Genomic DNA, 21499 nt, shown 5'->3' with positions numbered 1-21499 from the left:
AACATGATTATATTCTAAGTTTACATTATTTTAGGGAAAGCGAGGGAAGGAACAATGCACTTTCTTTCTAAAGTTCATTGAAATGAGCTTTTTTTTCAAATTTATGTTTCGCCGCATTATTATACCGATAATCCTGGAAAATGTGAATGGTTGTAATTGGTCGAACAATAGTTTACCGGTATGTAACATAGGAATGTATGTTGTGGTATATTGCGTAAATTAAATGCAATTTGGTTGGCTAGCAGTTACGTTACCTCACCGATCACTTTATCCTAATCATGAGGTTTTATTCCAAATTGTTGAAAACACGATTGAGATCAACCATGACAGAAAAAGAATCAATTTACAATTTCATCAGTCTTGGATTCGTAATTGTTACCTTTGGTTCTGGTATTACAGTTATTGGTATCATGTCAGCACTGGAGGTAGGAATAGAAATAATCAGGTATTGATAGATAAATGAACGGGGAACGGCGAAGAGACATTCTGTGAAGCTAAACATTAGTCTGTCTAGTTTCAAATAGATATTTCCACTACGATATAGACACTATGTGAAACAGAAGTAACATTAAAGTAAATTAATAAACCACAATAATAGAAACATCTAGGCATAGAAACGTTACCTAATATCTTCTAAATCTCATTAATTTCTAAAAGAGACATTGCCTATTTTTCAAATAAAACAGCATGATATGCGAAAATAACTAAAATAGAAGTAACCAAACATACGTAGATTACTCACGTATCTTGCCTGATTAGTTTTTTTTTCCGGAGAGAAAACTCTATAAAAACATTGCTGGGTAGAGAAATATATTGTTGGGAATTTTATTTTTCTAACTTTTTTAAAGGCGACATTCGAGAGTTGTATCATTTTATCTGACGTTGTTTGGGATGATCCTAAATACCTTTGTGTAAATGGCAATGGAGAGAAGGAAGAACATTGTGTCATGGTGTTAGATACGCCGTCAACTTGTTCCTTTATAGTCAATTACGAATACTGGGCTTGCTTTGTCAGCGTTGTTTTGTTTGTCTATACAATCAAACTAAAAACAGAACATGATCGCCGGTGAGTAATACAGTTTTTAAAATTTGAATTTCTTACGAGAATGAACGATTGCCGCCCGTTGACGAGTACTATCTGTCTTTAACAAGTTATTCGATAAGTTGACGAATATGGTCTGTTGAGTGTCGTCTGTGACGAGTTCCGGCTATTGGCGGCGAGTGCCATCTTCTGTTTGAGAAGTGCCGTCTGTCGACGAGTACCCGTATGTTGACGGAGTTCATTATACTGAAACACTATCTATTTTTTGCAATAGAATAGATGAATAATAGTATTTTACTATTTCAGGTTTGTGTATGTGATCGCAATAACATCAGTCATCGATTGTTTGCTTTCACTGGCATCATCTTGTATTTTAGTCGCTGCCTACAACAAACTATGCAACGAATTACTCAAAGTAGACCTACCATCAAACCCGTAAGAATTAAATATTTGCAATACATCAAATAATTCATCAATCATATCTAATGAATAAACACAAGGAACTTGTAAAGAACACAATTTGTAAATTTACAATGAAATACAGTAGAAACACGAAACTACCAACACTTTATACATTGTAACAAGGCCATATAGAGTACATGGCTGCAGTTAGCTGCTCGAGATAATGTTTACCGACCAACCGACCGACCGACATAGCGAGCTGTAGAGTCGAGTTGCACGCATGCGACTAAACACCAGTTAATTACGGTAAAATGTAACCGCGCGAGCTGTGGTTTGTGAGGGTAAATACCCAACCCAAGTCACACCTTCATATTGGCTCGATTTTTTTGTGAAACTTGTATAATTATATCATATCCGATAGAAATGTTTGACTGAATAAGATTGTCCAGTCTTTCCAAATTACTTTTTTAGAACTTGTAAAGATTTCGAAGTTCCTGGTATCTGGCAACTGGATGTAGACAGTCTAGGCGTGTTTATCTTCATACCTCTTCTACGTAGTGCCCAGGTACTGGAAGAAATAAACAAAACACAAATAACTAGTAAAATCTAACTTATAAATCGTTACCTATTATTAGTCAGTACATTACAAATTAAAGATGTAGGGCATATTTGTTCCCCAAAAACATGAAAAATGAAGATTAATTAAATAAGACTTTAGATAGGTTATTTTGTAGTTTTAATATCTCTTCAGTGACAAAAAAAACCCCAAAAATAATGTTTTCACTTTTAAAATGACAAAATAAATGGTTAAATTCAACCAAAAATTAATTTGCTAGTAGGCCTAATTAATTACAGGTAAATATTTTGTTTTATCTAACTATTATTAAAAAAAACTGTAAGAATTATTTTTTCATAGGGGACAATACATTTTTAAAATTTGATGTGGCGATTGCTTTTGCGGCAAGATTTTCATAAATTATAGGTAGACCTATTTATCTTAAATTACCCATTTTTCCCCCTCAGACTCATTCGTTACTATAGTTGTATATGTTTGGCTTTCTTTTTAGGTTATGTCTTGGATATCGAGTATTTCTTGGCTTGGCCTGTCTATTATCTACATGGCGGACATATGATCCAATACTAAAAATGGAGGAGTAATACCGTAAACAATGTATTATTCTATCTACCGAGTAGATGAAGGTAATTAATTATACCTAATCGAATTCAGTCACTTTATCCAAGGCAATCGTTAAAGATGTATTGTCCCTTTGACTAATTCTAAAAAAATAAAAAATAAAAGATTTCGGAAAAAGGTGGCTAATTTTGAAGTATCATAATAATTATTAACTTTCACCAAAAATTTTTCGAAAAAAAAAATCATTTAACTGAAATACAGACGTTTTTTTGTTAAAAAAATAACTTTGACTTCCAGTCAAAGTTTTCGATCAAAACATATCCCATAATGAAACGCGCTTGTTTGGCTACTCTGTATGCATAATCATAAAAATTCCTTATGATCTGTGTGAAAATACCTTCTCAACCGTGACGAGTTGTAAACAAAATCCTAATTAGCATATGCATAATGCGTACTCATCATGGTTTGAAATCTTTGTTTACTTTCGCTCGCGACGATTTTCCAGATAAAATGTAATCAAACTAATTTACCTGTTAATTACGTAAACTTGTTGTTTTTAGCTCGAATTTTCGACTTAAAGTGAATAACTTTAATATTACTTTGATATGGCTACTTTAAATTTAGAATATTTTGACCTTCATTTTTTTGTGTTTCAAGGGACAATACATCTTTTAGCTTTACGGTGTCGTACAAGTTTTAACTGGTACTGCATTGTAAACTTGTTTTTGAAGCATTGTTAGGCCTATAGTAAATAGTTACAACCTTTTTATTGTTAAACACAGTACTTAAAAAATAAATGTATGATGTGACAATTAAATTGATGTCAGTTAATTTCTATTTCTTGTGACCAAAGCTAAAGACAATGAAACAGACGTACACCTCAATTGCAAATAACTAGTAGGCCTAGTTAGAGAACCATGAAAACGATGGCCCACAAAACTAAAGAAAAAAAGTCAGAGACATCAAGTTACAATTATGTACAGTACTTGATACACGACTTCATTTCGCTAATGCTGTCAGAACACAACCATAAAGCGAAACCTAGATCAGCCTGATCATTTCTTCTGAAACGAAACAAAACATGCGCATGAGCGGAATTAGTATGGTTGGTTTGCGCAAGGATGGGCTTACGTAATATGGATGTGCAATGATACGAATTCCAATCGCTTTTAATCACTTGTTTGAGGAAGCTTTTCAAACTAGTTAAAAATACGCGGCTAAAAACATGGCAGAAAAAGAGTCTGTATACAATTGTATCCGTCTTGGACTCTTAATCGTTGCCTTCAGCTCTGGCATTACAGTTATTGGTACCATGACAGCACTGGAGGTAAGTAGGCCTACACAACTTTTTATAGATATCTATAATTGGTAAACAAGAGCAAAATATTGAATGCGATTCTGCATGTGCATGATATACAGGCAAACGGATGCGCATTTATTCTGAAGATATCTATATAAAATGTCTATATATAGAGAAACAATTTTATCAGTACAGATAGTAGTCTCGACTGAAACATTTTCTACTAGTGATTGAAATTAATAGGACTAGGGTACATACAGTAAGTATAGTCAAAAATAAAACTCCACTCTATAACCAATGTTTAAACTATGAACACTTTTCCAACGTACTTTCTTGCAACCATTTATAAACATGTTTTTAAACATTAAAATGACACACACACAGAATATTTAGATATCAACTGTTTTAGTATCGAATCTAAACACCAAACGTTTAATATCTAAATACTAACTGTTTAATATCTAGGCCTAAACACCAAATGGTTAATATTGAAACACCAAATGTTTAGTATTGAAACACCAAATGTTTAACTGTTTAATATCGAAACACAAAATGGTTAACTGTTTCATATCTAAACACCAACTGTTTAATGTCGAAGCACCAAATGTTTAACTGCATAATATCTAAACACCAAATGTTTAATACTAAACACCAACTGTTCAATATCTGAACACCAAGTTGGTAGTATCTAAATACCAAATCCTAAATATATAAACACCAGGGATGTTTATTCATTGAACATGTTTATAAAATAATAGCACGAAGGTGGTTAGAAAAGTACGTTTACAGTTTAAACACTGTTTTTCCTTTCATTGTGGTACCATGTTTTGTAATATACATTCGTGAAATACATTTTTATAAATATAATATCAACTTAGAAGAAAACATCGAAAAGGAAGTCTAGATGCAACTGTGTTTGAATTGAAATACCAACAGTGCAAATAAATAATATCTCAGTTTATGCTGGAGAAACAAGTTGTCTTGCGTGAAATTACATTTACTTGTTGTGCAGATTGCGCAAATTCTAACCATTTGCGAAATGTTTAAATTGAAATTCATCATACCAGTAATTGAATTCATTATTTTTTTTTGGAAGTTAACCAATATATACTATTCATTCATTAATTCCAGTTTATTTATTTATACTGGGTGACCTCTTCAGTCAAAGGATGGTCTCCCATAGGGCCCAGTTATGATCAGTGGCTGTGATGTACTAGTACACTGGGTAACCCCCTACTCGTCTCGAGAGATGCACTAGGTTCTTTAAAGTACACATGAGTTAGATGTGTACACTGAACCTATGGTTTATAGTCCTTATCCGCGAGAAGACTCGTTCTTCTACCCGAACCATGGAGCAAGTGAGTCTCGAACCCTTGCCGATGTTATGGGTTCGAGTTTTTATTTATTTTGTAAAGCCCAACGCAAAAAAGCCAGTCGGCTACTTCTATTATTTTTTAAAGATCAGTCTAGAACTTGTTGAGGTTAGATTAAAGTCTGGACATCATTATGGAGATCGGAAGGAAAATCGGCAGATAATTATTATTTGACAGAAACCATGCTATTTCTTCGAAATCTGGTTTTTATTACACATTGTTTTTCTATCTTTTAAAGTCGAAATTTAACAGTTGTATCATTTTATCTGATGTTGTTTGGGATGACCCTAAATACCAATGTGAGGATGCCAATGGGGAGAAGAAAGAACATTGTGTCATGGTGTTAGACACGCCGTCAACTTGTTTTTTTATAGTCAAATACGAATACTGGGCTTGCTCTATCAGTGTTATTTGGTTTGTCTATACCATCATCAGACTGAGTAGAGAATATGAATATAGCCGGTGAGTAAATCAAGGTTTTCTAGATTAATTCACATAGGATAAAATACTAAACAATAACAATGTTTTGGATATACAGTATAACCCCCGACCCCCTTTTCCTTTATGCCATTTATATAAAGCTTGGTTCCCACTAGAGACGCAACACAAAGACGTGACGCAACGTAAAGCTTGGTTCCCACTAGAGACGCAACACAAAGACGTGACGCAACGTAAAGCTTGGTTCCCACTAGAGACGCAACACAAAGACGTTAACGCAACGTAAGTGAGTTGACCATTCACTAGCGATAGATTATTCGAACTGTCGCTTGTCATTGGTGGTTAACACGCTTGCGTTGCGTTTATACGTCCTTGCGTTGCGTCCTAGTGGGAACCAAGCTTTAAGGAGGCATGCAATCTCCTGTGAACATATGAAATGAACGAGAGTTAATCGGTACATATTATTTTTAGACTAGCCAAATCCATTTAAGCATAATATTTGCTATTTTCTTTTGCAGGGGTGTTTATGTGCTAGGCATGACATCCATCATCTACTGTTTACTGTCACTGGCATCGGCTTGCATTTTACTCGCAGCCTACCACAAACTCTGTAATGGATTACTCAAAGTAGAGCTACCATCTCATCCGTAAGAATTCAATGTTTAAAATATCAAGCAAGTTAAATTTATCTATTTTAGGCAAACGCAAGAAATAAATAAAGATGCAAGAATTCAATATTTTAATCACAGAAACAACATGTCCTAAACTAAAAGGACATACATATTCAAAGCTATAACAATGATGTGTGAAAACAAACAACTACGAAACTAACGCATGACGCCATCCATTAATCTGTTAAAGCTAGCTGCCTCGAAATCTACTAGACACCTGGTGGCTGGAATCACAGCTTAAATTATTTGTTTCTGCTCACTGCGCTCCTCACAACACACTGCAATTTCTAATTTTACAGAAAATTCTGTGGCCGGGTGGGAGCTGTGATATGTGTGGGATAAATACTTAAAATCATACCTTTTGTTCGATGTTCCGTGTTATCGTATCGAATAGAACTTTGGATTAAAATAAAATGTTGGTGTTTACACATTTTTGTGAATTTCTTTTCAGAACCTGCAAAGATTTCGAAGCTCCTGGAATCTGGCAAGCGGATGTAGACAATCTGGGAATAAGTTTCATACCACTTTTACGAACTGCCCAGGTACTGAAAAACAATAGAGAGTGAAACAAACAAACTAAAAGATGAACTTTTATATTATATATATTTTATATTAGTCTTATTTTCTGAAAACATGTATCAAACGAGTTTAAACCAGTTTTTTTAGGTTCGCGCGAACTTTCATGATTTGTTTTTATGTTTAACAAACGTTTTCAGTCTTTAAAAATGCTGATGTTTGTATGGTTTTTATAATACCGAAATAAATAATGATAGAATATGAGTACGCATGCGCATAAACCAACGCTATTCTTGACGTCGTTCGTTTTCGTTCTGATATAGCTAAAACTGACTTTATACATATAATTCTGTTCCTTTTCAGGCTATGTCTTGGATTTCGTGTATGTCTTGGCTTGGGCTGTTCATGATTTATTTGGCGGATATATTTTCCTTAGACATTCTGCCAGAGCGGTTTGTAGATGACTACTAACTACAAAGACAGGAATAGTGCCGTAAATTACCGATTATTAACACAAGTAGCGCGCCATACCCATTTCTTTTCGCGTTACGCGCCGTCGTCAAATCGTGCCAAATTAGTTTAGGCCATAGAATTTTAAGTAAAGTTATTCAGTTCCGTAGAAAAACAAATTAATGATTGTACTTATAAAAACAAAACGATAACATTTAACAAAAATCCATTTTCTGATTTGACTGTTTTGCTTTAGATTACCGTACAGTTTTTTTTTCAGGTAGGCCTAAATATAGGCCCTATATATTTTTTTTGATTCAATTTTTGAACAAAGTGAATAACTATTAGGGGCCTATGACATTAAAATGGTAAAACAAAAATTGGGGGGGGGGGGGGGTAGTGAGGTAATACATCTTTAAGTATATACCACCAAATAAATTGTCATAGTCAAATAAGCACTGTATAGGTAACATTTAGAAGTAAATTGACTGACGGATAGTTAGAGGATAAATACTGTATCGAAATTCAAATAATAATGTAGGCCTCCTATAGTCACTGCAGAATAAACTATGATGTATACAAACTAGTTGTTTTTTTAACACAGTATCCACTACAATTTAAATATGTATGTTTTACATGACAATGAATTTCAGTTTATTAATTTCTTGTGACCAAAGCTAAACACAATCAAACACATACATCTCAATTGTAAATAAATAATGTAACTAAAACTAACCTATTGCATAACCTAGTTAGATAACTAAGATTTTCCAATTAGATAATCATAAAATTGGGTTCCCACTTGGACGCAACGATGTAGTACGCAACGTTAGTAATCACAAAGCGATCGGAACTTTCGCGCGCTTGTGATTGTTCAACTTGCTTGTATTGTCTCATGGAGGAAAATTGGTTGTCTCTACGTCCTTTCGTCCTAGTGGGAACCACGCATTAGCAGGACAAATTTAACGCCGCAAATGATTGAAAACGCGCTCACAACACCGTGCAGTCAAATAAGCGCCGCGCGGTTCGGTGTTCTAAGCATCATGTATCCTCAAATGAAAATTGGTTATATTCGGAATGCGCACACGATGCACATTACTTAGAACTTAATCCTTTTCTTTTAGAAATGTTGATCGCCTGCAGAACATCAGTCGTAAGCCTACTGAAACTGCGGAAAATTATATAAATTTTGCGGTGCTTTAATTGATTATTTGCGGTAATATAATCAGTTTAATAATTTAAGATATCATGGAGAGTCACACAATGAATGAAAATAATTAACTTTCAAATAAAAAAAAACATCAACATTTCTAAAACTTCCTCCCTTTGAAGACTATATCTAAATGAATCAAAATTTTTGAATTCCTCCATGGAAATTGTAAAGGCACAGAAATAACTTATTTTACATAAATCTATGGCGAGCCAAACCTGCCAAAATCTGAATGTCAGTGTGGTGATAATGAATTGAAAACTTGGTTTTATATTAATTTCTGTACAATTATATTAAAAGTTCATTTGTCTGTTTAATTCCTTTCTTTTTACAGAACCACGTAATGAATGAAACTAGTTTACTTTCTTATTCTGAACAGACAATTAGTATTTTTCTTACATGGAGGTATACAAGTTACAATTGCACAAAACCTACTAAACATTATTTTTTTTATTCTGGATTCATCAGGACTTCATTATAACTAATTGAAAAGTTATAGTCGTGGTATCTTAAGTTGATTACAAAAAATTTCAATATAAAAAAAAATTACTCAAATTTTTTTATTTCTAATTTATCATCAATTTGGACAATTATACCAGAAAATATAGTATTTTCACAGTTGACATGGCAACTATTGTTTACGGTAATAATTTACGATGTACTGATGAGGAAATTGCAATGGAATCTTCCATTATGACATAGGGGTTTCATGAAGATTCTGGTTGCCTAGAAGCTGAGGCGGCCTAGAGAGTGGGCCGGTAATAGAGGGATGTGCTCGATGCTGGTTGACTTGAGGGTGCGATGCTGGTCGAATCAGAGGCGGAGGAAGTTGTTGCAACGATGACCTGGGAGGCTGCAAAAATCTATTTTTAGAAAAACAATAATACAGCAATAATTGTCAGATGTATTGAACTTATATTTATTTTTTATAATTATAGTTGTTTTTCTATTATTCAATATACTGTAATATTTATATATAAGTATATTTCTCTAAGCATATTTCAAAATACTAAAATGTTTTGAACCACTCACCTTGCTTGAGCAGGTATGGTAGTTTTTGGTGGTGGTTGGCTGGTTGGTCGAAGTAGAGGGGGCGGTATATTAGCCACAACACCGGTCACTTGGCTTGGTAGTGGCAGTTGCTTTTCAGATATCTATATAAATAAAAGAAAACATCAACAATATATTACATGTAATGTATTACACATTATTCACTAAAAAGCAATTGTATAAAAAAGCTAAACAAAGTGTAAAAAATAAGTGTTACCTCACTATTTTTGTTGTCGTTACTAGCAGCCTGATCGCACTCGTATTCCTCAAGGACCTGATCCAAATTAAAGCGCCTCCTATAATTGATTAGGAAGCTGGAGCATTGTTGTACGTTCTTGTTGCCTACAACGTCCGCTATTGCCTGAAAATCTTTCCCATACTTTCTCACAGCTGTTAAAAAACACCAGAAAATATCTCGGGTGCTTGCTTATAGTAAAAACTAACTAACATGTGATACATATGTGACAGTGTATTACAGGATTTGCCTATGGACATTAATGCCATATGTGGAGATATTCAGGTGGGGTGGTAGAAAGTTAGATGTATTTGTTCCATACCTATTATAAAATGGTTTGTTCCATACCTATTATAAAATGGTTTGTTCCATACCTATTATAAAATGGTTTGTTCCATACCTATTATGAAAAGGTTTTGTTCTATTTTGTATTTGTAAAATAAATTTACCTTGAACAGCTAATAACAATTCATCATTTGTCCATCGTACATTATTGCGTGGAGGGGCAACTTGAGGGCGGTATTCCTCAAATTTGTCATTCATGCTGTTGCGTTGTTGGCTTAGTAGCTGTTTGTTGTATTGTACCTATACATATTGAAAAAATATTAAATATTTCACATTTTTGTCAACCATGGATGGAGAGGAACAATACCCCTCAAGTCCCATTTCTTGAAAGGCTTTTGTATCATTTTGTGTACGGATTGTGTTTTATTTTTAACATTTTATTGTATAGACACTTCGTAAATTAGGAATTTCAACATCAATATGGGCATGAACAGAGTATGCAAACTTTATCCATTCATTTATTCATAGAAATAATAATATATTTAAACATTCCAATACCTCTCTCTTCTTGTTGGTCATTTCTGTATCCAACTCCTTAAATATAACCTCTGACTGGGCAGCGTTGGTCATCACCATTAGGTCTTCAGCGCTTATGTACATCCCCTTTGGTGGCCTCTTTCTCGTCCGTACCGGATGATGGCGTAAACTGTGTGACTCACTACGTACCGGGCCAATGTGCACACGCATTACTCCAGTACGTCTAGTGACAAGAAAACAAAGATGTATTGATGAAAAATTATCTGCATTGTTTACACGTTAAAAGGTTTTGTTGAGTGCTAGGGGAAAAATGGTTGCAAGCCCATGTACAAAGTTAGGCTGGTCATTTCATCCCATATCTGTGCAACCACACATCAGGAGCTGTGTCTTACCTCCAGTAACTGTAACACTGGTTACAAAGTTGGCCTTTTGGAGTTGTATGAAGCTGACTAACAGTGGCAGCACAATTTGAACAGCCGCCTTTTGTCCCATCACCCTGAAACAAACACGCAAATAAATTCTATCAATTCTATGTTACTACTCAGCATGCCAGACTAAATCTAGATAATGTAAAGTGCCCAATACAAATACAGAAAATAATGATCAAATAATGTTCGATATGTTGAATGAATTCACAGTTTAACTGGATACAAATAAGCCATAAAAAATCAATAAAGCATACCTTTTGAGCTTCTTTCTCTGGGTCAAAGTCACTGTCATTGCTGTTTTCACCACTTTCATCCCTATAAACAAATAACATTTCATAATCTTAAGCTTTATCTACACTATCAAACTAGTTTGACAAACTGATTTGCCCAAATATGGTGGTGATATGCCCAAATATGGTAGTGATGTGCCTAAATATGGTAGTGATATGCTTGTAAATAGGTATAGTATGTGATAAATCAAAGTTTAAACATAGTTAATTGAATGATAAATTCATGGAGAATTATCAAAGTGCAGTGACTTAAGCTCTGTCTACACTATCAAACTAGTTTAAAAAAAGTGTAATGTGCCCAAATATGGTGGTGACATAACAGCATCATGATTTGATAGTGTCGAGAGAGCTTTAAGATTTACCTTTTAAATCATAGAGGGACATTAAAAGGTAACTTTTTCGCTTTTATAAAAGATGCCAAAATTAGAAGCTTTCACCAATTTTGCTAACTATAAAATTCTAGCATCAATTCCATGTAAAAGAAATGATAAATTCTCTACATAATTTGCCCAAAAAGTAAAAATATTGGATACATAATGGTTTTATATGGTCATATTCCATTTTTTTTTCTAGGCAGCTGAGGGAACACAGTGACAATGCCTTTGGCATTATAATTCTGGTCTACTACTTACTCTTCGTTCTCTTTCTGGGCGAGGGCAAGCTTGCGTACGTGTCTATCCATCAAACTAGTCCTTGTTCTTGTTTTCTTCCATTGGTAATAGTACCTCACAAGAGTGCTGATAGATTTATCAGGAAGCTGTCAAAAAACAAATATTAAAATCAAGTGGTTAATATTGAATTTTAAGATTGATCTCATTAAAAAAAATGTTTACAATTAAAGTTCAACATTATTTACTATCCAAATATTGTTCTTAGGTTATTTTTAGTAGTCATCAGTTCTACTGTCCTACAGTATTCCCTGAAATCTATTTGTATCTAATTTTTATTTTATGTGTAAGTATTACATATATGCTATATTCATTTAATAACTTTCTAGTGTCTGTTAAATAATTACTTTGTATTTCATTTTTACAAGGCCAAATCCAAAGCGGCTTTTTATTTGGTCTTTTTGTCATATAAGTTGATCAATGTTATTATTACTAATATTTTACATTTTGACAATAAAAGTGATATGTAATTTCAGTTTTTGAGAAGCACCCTCTCTTGTTATCCTTGGTCGAGTTAATAGATAAAAAGTATAAAGTGTGAAAATATCTTTAAAGTAATTACCATTTGTCGTATTCTGTGAAAACTTTTGCCGTGAAAGCTGAACGCCTGCTCGAACAAAACCTTGTCTTCGACCGTCCACTCGCTTGGGAAGGGGGTAAAGTTTGGCAGATCGGCGAGTGATTTAGCAACGTTGTACTTATGCCAGAACAACATGCCAAGTGCCTGCTCTGTGTTGTAACCATACTTCTCCTTAGCAACGTGAATGTATTCATCAACTGAAGTAAACAAAAAGAATGGCACAATGTTAAGGACTGACATGTGAGAAGGCAAAAGTTTGTGTACATGTTTGCATCTTAAAGCTCTTTCTATACTATCAAACTTTGTGTAACAAAAAAATGTGATGTGCCTATCAATACATGGACATGATGCCATATCACTACCGTATTTGGGCATACCCCAGTTTCCAATGTGATAAAAGCCTCATTTGATCTAGATTTTTACTGTAGTACAAAATGGTACAGTGTACCTATTGTAAAAATTTGAAGTAAACTGTTTTAAGCATTGTTACACTGTTAAGTAAGTCGAGGTAATATTTAGAAATTATTTAGAAATGAAAATCCACCCACGAATCAACTTCTACAATACCAAATGAACAAAAAACATATTGAATTATTAAACTTTGATCTGGTTTTTTTTTTAAAATCTTTTAAATAAATATCAGTATGCAAGAATACTGTACAATTACATTACACTTCAATTGGAATGAATGGTTATTTTTGCAAGTCATCTCCAAAAACTTTATTTTTTGTAGTTTTTTTATTCACCTCCTTATCCAATTTTACCGTTTGATTTCACATAAATAAAGAATATTAGTTTAGACACAAAATACAATAAATTTGTAGAACTGTTATTTACGTTTAACTTCCGATACATCCATACACGGTGCCCATACAAGTAGTGCCTCAGGACGAGAGTCTGTTTTCATAGGTCCAGACGCTGTATAAAAAAAACCCAAAAAATTACAATATACTATAATGCCCAATTCTTAAAGTTTGTGCACTAAAGGCAGTGTGTTGAAAAATCAGTTGTAGTTATATTGTGTTACATGTGACATGTAAATTAATAACACTAAATTAAATACATTTGTATAGAACCTTACCCCTATAAGGGGTGTTCCTTGAATAGTTTCACAGGAAAGTGTCCCCATACAGCAATTAGGTGTGTCTGCTGAATAGGGATATTTTTTGTTTCAAGAATTCTGAAAACAGACTTTTTGGAAAAGCAGACATGATTATTTAGGTTTAAGGCCAATTTACAAAGACAAGAGGTAATGGTAATAAAAATATAGAATCTATGTTATTCCTTATGACCATTTACACACAACACGGACAGGATGGGCTGTTTCTGCTCAAGATAGATACAGATTCTACATGGTACAAGCTATGTGGTTTACCGCTTACGTTACTGCTCTTCTATGTAAATTGGCTACAGTACAGTATATAAGGGTAAGAGTGGATATAGCAATCTACTGTATGGTAAATAAAATAGTATATGGTTGCTTGCACATAAATCAACAAAGGCAGATTGAATAATACACAGTAGGCATAGTAAAGTACATATTGCATCATAAAAGGATATCTATTCCTCTTTATTTGATTTTTACAGCACGGTTTAGTCACTGCACTTTGATAATTCTCCACCAATTTATCATTCAATTAATTATGTTTAAACTTTGATTTATCACGTACTGTTTCTATTTACAATTTGATTTTTGTGGATTGCTTCCCTCACAACAAACTACTAAGATCCGTAATATGATTATTATCAATTCACATTGTGGTTATTGTTCAGTGATGAAGGGATAATTCTTCCTATTTGAACAAATATAACAATAACATTTTATTTCACAAAGTGGGCATGTTGTGGTGGCTTTAATTTCATTGTTCAGTAAGTATTTACTTTAATTCTGTGTAGGTGTTTTTTATGTAATTTTTCCTAATTAGCCAGTAACATTACAACAGACTTGAGTTCTACTGTACAACATTTTATTTGTCTGGCAAACTCACATTGAAGTTCACACTGTATGGTAGCTGGTAGTAAGTAAGTCTAAAGCTCTGTCTGCACTATCAAACTTTATAATATGACAAAAAAAATGTGATGTGCCCATATATGGACATGATGATCATATTACTACCATATTTGGGTACATCACACTTTTTTGTCAAATCAGTTAATAATAATAGTGTAGACAGAGATTTAGACCAGGGAGGATGTAAAATATTTTATATTTTTTATTTTACAACTCCCTGTTTAGATTACTCTATAGTAAATGTTAATATTTAATCATTGTTATTCAATTACTGTACTGGTTTCAGAGATTTACAGTAGTTACTACCAGCTTTCTTTCACCATTTTAACAATAACACTGCGATAGAAATTCAATATTTCAAACTTATAAGAAAGAAACGACACATCAACTATTTGTGAGTAACAGTAAGGTAAGAAAATATAAGGCCTTCATTAGTTGGTTGAAAGTACTATACTAACTTATAGGTAGGACAGAGGTACTGTAGATGATTGTTTGAACTGTTGAGAAAACCTCCAGGCAATATACTACTTCATGTACAAAACTACTGTGTGTCTCCTATTCTAAAATTGGTCACCAGTTTTTAATGAATGTTCCCCGACAGTTAGAAGGGAAATTTACAAATAATTTTATTAAATAATTTAAGTAAAATACAAAATAAAATTAATGCGTATAATTTTAAGATTTATCATTTTATGTATTTGATGTATGTATGCCGCTCTGTTTTTTTTTGGAAGGCCTTATACTGTAATTACTATTATTTATTATTATTATTACTAAACTTCTAATCTATTTCCCCTGATAAAGAGTAGTATGAACTTTGAACTTACTTTCAACGACATCTGGTATGACTGCTTGGTATTCAGCACCGATTCTCATTCCAGGCTCTTAAAAAGAAATAAATGTTGTACCAATTAGAAAGATACAGTAGAACATCTATTAAGGGACCTAACAAAGCATGTCCTTTAAAGGGTGTCCCCTAAGTAGGAATTTTGGAACAGCAGGAATAATACACAGTGGCCTAATGGCTATGAGTGCTCACTGGCTAAACCCAAGGGCCTCAGTGTTATGGCACTGAATATGCAGTAGGTACTGAACTTTGCTTTGTATCAGTATTGTTAAACTCTGTCTACATTATCCACCTAGTTTGACAAAAAAATATGGTAGTGATACTGTATGCTTAAATATGTTAGTGATACTGTGTATGCTTAAATATGTTAGTGATACTGTGTATGCTTAAATAATATGGTGGTGATATATGCTTAAATATGGTGGTGATATGACATCATCATGTCCATATATGGCTGTAGTAAAAAATCCCATTTTGTTGTATACTGTAGACAGAGCTTTAAAGGCAGATACGCAATAAATGTATTTTCTTTATGATAAAAAAATGGAGTTTACAAAAATTGTGTGGACATAAGTGAGGATTTGTCCACAATTTGTTCAAGGAAGTCAGGAAAATTACAATATTTTACCATTTCCAAAAAAAATTTAATTATTTCTTTCTGGTTAAGGAATCCCGATATAATTTTAAAAGAAAAATGAAACAAATTCGGATCTGATCCAGATTTCTTCTACATTAAATTACAGATCATTTTCATGAACATGACCAAAATATCGAAGTGTGAAATTCTCAATTTATAATATTCTTCTTTATTTGGAGCTACTGTATTTTTTACTTTTACTACTTTATAGTTACTACTTTGCAGAAGGCTTGTAGTACTACAGTATCTAGTATTTTTTGCAACTAAAAAATTACCAGTGTTCATAATATTTCTTTCACATTTTGTCTGTGTGTATTAATTATTACTATTATTATAAATATATAATTTACTAACAAAATAATCTTTTATGAAATTTATTAAAATTGGTTAACGCTTGAAATATCTTGACGACATAAAGACAAAGGATTAAAAATGAATAAGGAAGTTGAAAGAACCATATTTTTGTTATTAATACCACAGAAAAAACAATGTGATTTCTAATTGTTTTTCCAGAGCGGAAAGGGGATCTAATTTAAAATGAAAAATGAAAGAAATTAGGTCGATGTACTTTGCACGTTTACAATATGGAAGCTTCATTAAGTGTGCAAATAATGTTAAATTTATCAATATTTTTATAAGAAATTAAAATAGAAGTGATGATTGGGAAATGTCTGCATCTGCTCAGTGCTAATACGACTGATTTCAAATGCGATCGATATCATATTGTTGTAAACCTACTACTACTAATACTATAGTCACCAAAGCAATTAAAACTTTATTTTATATTTTACCTGCCAATTGGCAGTTCTGATCTGATGTGAACATCTGCATTGCATAGCTGACTACCCCCCTCCCTTTCATTCAATGATAGAGCTACAGTATAAGTAGGGCCTAGGTAAAATTCTAATAAATATCTTGAATTGATTGACCTCATTTATTTCAATTTTTTGCACATCACATAATTAAAATAAGGACCAGACTTAGGCCTAGGGCCTAGGCCTACTTAATGTATTGATTTTAAAAAATAAAAAATTGTGTACAAATAGTAAACAGCGTAATAATAAATAACGATAATTTGAAATTTTGAAGTCAAGAAGTATGAACAAACCATGTTCTTCATCGGAACTGCTCCCGGGGCTTTCATCCGATCTGTGCCCGTTGGAAGTACTGGCTGAACCGGGCCTGGCTCCATTTGATCTTTCGACAGCATCAGCATTTCCATTTTTTTCCACAACGACCATGATTATCAATCTAGATGTCAGTTTTTTTTATTCTGCTACTTAAACAAACTTAAAATAGCCTAAAGTTTAAAATAAATAAGTTTTAATTCGTCGCGAGAGAGTAACTGTATATGGAAGATTCCATTCATTCTTTGTTCAGGCTCTCTCGCCAGGCTCGAACCGGCTAGCTAGGGACGGATTCAGGGACGACGTCGACGTTAAAAGAGGGACGATAACCCTAAATTTACCACTCGATCATTGACGATATCAATGCGCCAATAAGTTTTCACTGAATATAATTAATATATAACATTTTAAAACCCGATATATAATGTATTTAAGAAATATTTCTAAGCCTATTCTAAAAATGTAGGATTCTAATTTAAAAGGTGGTGTAAATTGTCGATTACTTCTTTGATTGATTGCGCAACAAATTTAGGAAGGGGGTTTATAATTATCTAGTCCATGCTAATACGTAAAATGTATATCTACATTTAATGTCCTGTTTTTCTGTTTACCTAAATTGTTGTCCATAAACAGAACGTATGGTATCGAAATAAATAAAATCAAATTAATAAATTTGATTGATTGCGCAAAAAATTTATGAAGGGGGTTTATAATTATCTAGCTTTAGCTGCTTAGATTATTTAGTCCTATGCTAATACGTAACAAGTATATCTACATTTAATGTCTGTTTACCTAAATTGTTGTCCATAAACAAAAAGTATGGTATCGAAATAAATAAAATCAAATTAATACATTCCCCAAAGTATAGCCAATGCAGATGTAGCACGCATGAATTATTTTATGTGCGTTTTTAATGATTTTGATGAGATTTTTGTTTGTATTGTAATCATATAATTATAACTACGTAATTACGTTACGTCTCGTATATAATTTGGGTCCACGTTGATTGTATATATTTATAAACAAAAAGGCCATGGATTCCGGAGCTGTGAAAACAATTGTCTCCTAAATACACATTTAAATAGAGCATAAAGAAATTCATTTCAAGGATATCATATTCGAAATTTTGCTTTTATTGCAGAATGTTCACTCAAGTGTGAAAAGAGTATTTTTCCAGCACAATTTTCATTTCTGCTGCATTCACTTGTGGGCATTTATTGTAATCGCAAAAGCGGCTTTTAGTCTTTGTCCGTAGAGAGTCTGTCCTGTGTATGGAACTAGGCCTAGCATTGAAGAAGGTGTAATTTTTAAGGTAAGTTGAAGAATTGATTTCATCATAAAACGGTAATTAAGGAATAAATATATAATAATATGAATAATAATTTTAATTGAAGATGGTATATAGTTTGATGATCCTCGGAAGAAGTATATAGGCCTAGCCTATACAGCGCTACGGCTTGTATACTACAAACTTGTCTACTTCTGAAAAAAGGGAAAGGTATAACATAGGTCTCTAGTAGGACTACTATAACATGAAAACATAAAAAATGTAGTTTGCTGATAAAAATGTTGCTTCGGTGTTTTGTTTTCCTCAATTAAGCTTGATTACTTAAATTTGACGCAACGCCAAAGTTTGATCATCACGACGCGATGGATCATACAACTTTGGCATTTGTGATTGGTCAGTTACCGTAATTCACTGTGCAACGACTACGTCCTTGCGGATACCTTATAGTGAAACCATGGAGCAATAAAGTCAACAGACCGCCCACTTTCCAAATGTATTGATAAAGGTGTATTAGGGGAATTCCCATTTCCTATCTGAACTTTGTCCTGTATTTCTGTACTGTATATTATCTTAATTGTGTGAAAAATTGCATAGTTAGATATTCAATGGTTCGATACACACAATCTGATTTCAATATAATGAAACCTATGTATATTATCAAAACCACTTCCGTCAAGTAGACCTATTTCTGTAATTATTTCATTGTTCCACGTGCCATTTTTGCGTGTTATGACCGTTCTCTAGTTTCGCAGTTTCTAATGCTCTTTCTACACTAATTATCAAACTTTATGTGACAACAAAAATGTGATGTGCCTATATGGACACGGTGATGTCATATCAATACCATAATTGGGCCTACCCGTTTTTTTTTTGGCAAACTAGTTTTATAGTGTGTAGTGTTCAACTGGTCTGAGAAAACGATTCATGATAAATTCTCAGAGTTATAAATATCAGAGAGATAAAAGCAAACGATTCTTATATTCAGGAAAGGTGTTACAGGTTAAGCTCTGTCTACACTGTCAAACTATATGATATGTCCATATTCTTTGACGTTATCAAATTTTTATTTTCTTTTAAGTTCTGTTATTTATTTGTTAATTTTGTAGCTTAAGTTAGTTAAGGTAAAAGGTACCAAGCTTGATTAGCTTCGGCTATACCTTGGCTACCTTTTGTATTAAATTGTTTTTTTGTTTGATACAATAAAGAAGAAGAATATACTTAATGTCTCTAGAAGTAGTACTGCCAGTGCAATGTTTATTGAACATGGTGTCCCTTCTTTTAATGAGTACATGCGAAAATCTACCTAGGGTTAAATGCAACGTATGTTGAATAGTGGTAACATCCTTGTTGCTTGTATGCTCGCCATACCTCCAAGAGCTGAGAAGCATTCTATATACTTAAGTTTAGAGTTTACGATTTTTCTTTTTCTGTTTATAAGTTTATTAATATGGGTGATATTTTCGAAATAAATAGAAATTGAATTAAATTGATATATGGACAAAATGGCATCAGATCACTATACCATATTTGGGCACCGTCAAACATTTTGTAAAACTAGTTTGATAGTGTAGACAAGGCTTTATATTTCTATCATAGGCCTACATTATATACAAATAACACAATTTGAAAAGTGAAAAAATGGGATTTAAGAATTCATAAACTGATTTAATGTTATTGTTAAAATAGGACGATTAGCTATGATACAATTACTGGTATACATATGCTAAAGTATAAAGCATAGTAATAGTTCTTCTTCTTGAATGCTCATTGAACAACCCATCAAACTAAACTGTATACCAAAAGTATATATTCTACGTGCAATCAAAGGTATTATTTTATCAGACGAATTAAGAAATCATTACAAAATACGGTACGTACTGTAGTAGTATAAAAAAAACACGATTTTATGACTAGGCTGCTGGTGCTATATTGGGTAACTAATCGGCAGCTGTCACTAGTTTGATTATAACTGACTATTGACAGTCATCTAGATACGAGTTGGCAGATGTCACTAGGTATATCTTAACTTACTATTGACAGTCATCTAGATACGCGTCTGCAGCTGTCACTAGGTAGATTGTAACTGACTATTGACAGTCATCTAGATACGAGTTTGCAGCTGTCACTAGGTATATTGTAACTGACTATTGGCAGTCATCTAGATACGAGTCTTCTGCTGTCACTAGGTATATTGTAACTGACTATTGACAGTCATCTAGATACGAGTCTGCGGCTGTCACTAGGTAGATTGTAACTGACTATTGACAGTCATCTAGATACGAGTCTGCGGCTGTCACTATGTAGATTGTAACGACTATTGAGAGTCATCTAGATACGAGTCTGCAACTGTCACTAGGTAGATTGTAACTGATTATTGACAGTCATCTAGATACGAGTCTGCGGCTGTCACTAGGTATATTGAAACTGGCTATTGACAGTCATCTAGATACGAGTCTTCTGCTGTCACTAGGTATATTGTAACTGACTATTGACAGTCATCTAGATACGACGTCTGTGTATTAATAATACAATACTTTTTTTATACATTAGGACCTGTGTTCTTCGCCGTTGAATGGAATAATGGAGAGTGAACAATTCCCTAAGTGGGCCATCGTTCTTCTTTGTATTGTTGGTGTTTTTATTCTAATTGTATTGAGCTTCATTTTTATATATAAGGCAAGTAACACTTTTTATGTGAGGGTTTTATGATGTTTTTTAAAACAGATTTCGGTCAAACATATGCTGTGCAACAATAGTTTCACTTTAATTGGATGTCCCCTAAGTCTGACTTGTTTACAGTTGAACCCATAATTGGACACCTTTGGGACCTAACTTCGGTGCCCCCTTAATAGAGGTATCTACTTGTGATTTACCGAGTGTGAATACAAACAGTTCTCATTGTTCGTTTCACAGGAAATGTCCACATAATAATTTTCCATAAATAGTGTTGTTCTCCTTTTTCTTTTTCTTGACGGGGAG

The 21499-nt window shown here is 33.3% G+C and overlaps 3 protein-coding genes and 1 long non-coding RNA gene across 4 annotated transcripts; 3 read left to right on the top strand and 1 right to left on the bottom strand.

Annotated features, from left to right (window-relative positions):
- The first annotated feature begins 374 nt into the window (after window positions 1–374).
- LOC140059960 (uncharacterized) lies at window positions 375–2792 on the top strand. The gene is made up of 5 exons (XM_072105971.1): window positions 375–425; window positions 849–1066; window positions 1349–1477; window positions 1916–2009; window positions 2512–2792. The coding sequence occupies exons 1-5, from the start codon at window positions 411–413 to the stop codon at window positions 2575–2577; spliced, it is 522 nt and encodes a 173-aa protein (XP_071962072.1). The 5' UTR covers window positions 375–410; the 3' UTR covers window positions 2578–2792.
- A 937-nt stretch (window positions 2793–3729) lies between these two features.
- LOC140059952 (uncharacterized) lies at window positions 3730–7822 on the top strand. Its single transcript, XM_072105958.1, has 5 exons — window positions 3730–3906; window positions 5491–5714; window positions 6209–6337; window positions 6813–6903; window positions 7241–7822. Exons 1-5 carry the CDS (start codon window positions 3805–3807, stop codon window positions 7346–7348), a joined length of 654 nt encoding a protein of 217 aa, XP_071962059.1. The 5' UTR covers window positions 3730–3804; the 3' UTR covers window positions 7349–7822.
- Window positions 7823–7974: 152 nt separating this feature from the next.
- Window positions 7975–17504, bottom strand: LOC140059913 (REST corepressor 1-like). Its single transcript, XM_072105900.1, has 12 exons — window positions 17214–17504; window positions 15449–15505; window positions 13448–13528; window positions 12593–12807; window positions 11995–12119; window positions 11327–11387; window positions 11037–11140; window positions 10666–10867; window positions 10272–10407; window positions 9805–9977; window positions 9570–9691; window positions 7975–9400 (listed from the first exon to the last, which is right to left on the bottom strand). The coding sequence occupies exons 1-12, from the start codon at window positions 17344–17346 to the stop codon at window positions 9229–9231; spliced, it is 1581 nt and encodes a 526-aa protein (XP_071962001.1). The 5' UTR covers window positions 17347–17504; the 3' UTR covers window positions 7975–9228.
- LOC140059972 (uncharacterized) lies at window positions 14923–21273 on the top strand. The gene is made up of 3 exons (XR_011847266.1): window positions 14923–15030; window positions 18374–18544; window positions 21071–21273. It is a non-coding gene; the product is annotated as an uncharacterized lncRNA (long non-coding RNA).
- Window positions 21274–21499: the final 226 nt, after the last annotated feature.

The sequence above is a fragment of the Antedon mediterranea genome, chromosome 10, assembly GCF_964355755.1.
Source record: "Antedon mediterranea chromosome 10, ecAntMedi1.1, whole genome shotgun sequence".
NCBI lineage: Eukaryota > Metazoa > Echinodermata > Crinoidea > Comatulida > Antedonidae > Antedon > Antedon mediterranea.
Note: the sequence above shows the minus strand (reverse complement) of the source record. Positions and strands in the feature narration are given on the sequence as shown.

What these genes read in the sequence shown, in the direction of transcription:
- LOC140059960 (XM_072105971.1), top strand. An exon ending in AAAACAGAACATGATCGCCG is followed by an intron (nt 1,067 to 1,348) that starts GTGAGTAATACA and finishes TTACTATTTCAG; the next exon opens with GTTTGTGTATGTGATCGCAA. An exon ending in GTAGACCTACCATCAAACCC is followed by an intron (nt 1,478 to 1,915) that starts GTAAGAATTAAA and finishes TTACTTTTTTAG; the next exon opens with AACTTGTAAAGATTTCGAAG.
- LOC140059952 (XM_072105958.1), top strand. Translation starts at nt 3,805, where the DNA reads ATGGCAGAAAAAGAGTCTGTATACAATTGTATCCGTCTTGGACTCTTA. An exon ending in AGAGAATATGAATATAGCCG is followed by an intron (nt 5,715 to 6,208) that starts GTGAGTAAATCA and finishes TTTCTTTTGCAG; the next exon opens with GGGTGTTTATGTGCTAGGCA. An exon ending in GTAGAGCTACCATCTCATCC is followed by an intron (nt 6,338 to 6,812) that starts GTAAGAATTCAA and finishes ATTTCTTTTCAG; the next exon opens with AACCTGCAAAGATTTCGAAG.
- LOC140059913 (XM_072105900.1), bottom strand. Translation starts at nt 17,346, where the DNA reads ATGGTCGTTGTGGAAAAAAATGGAAATGCTGATGCTGTCGAAAGATCA. An exon ending in TGACCAACAAGAAGAGAGAG is followed by an intron (nt 10,408 to 10,665) that starts GTATTGGAATGT and finishes CAATATGTATAG; the next exon opens with GTACAATACAACAAACAGCT. An exon ending in ACGACAACAAAAATAGTGAG is followed by an intron (nt 9,692 to 9,804) that starts GTAACACTTATT and finishes TTATTTATATAG; the next exon opens with ATATCTGAAAAGCAACTGCC.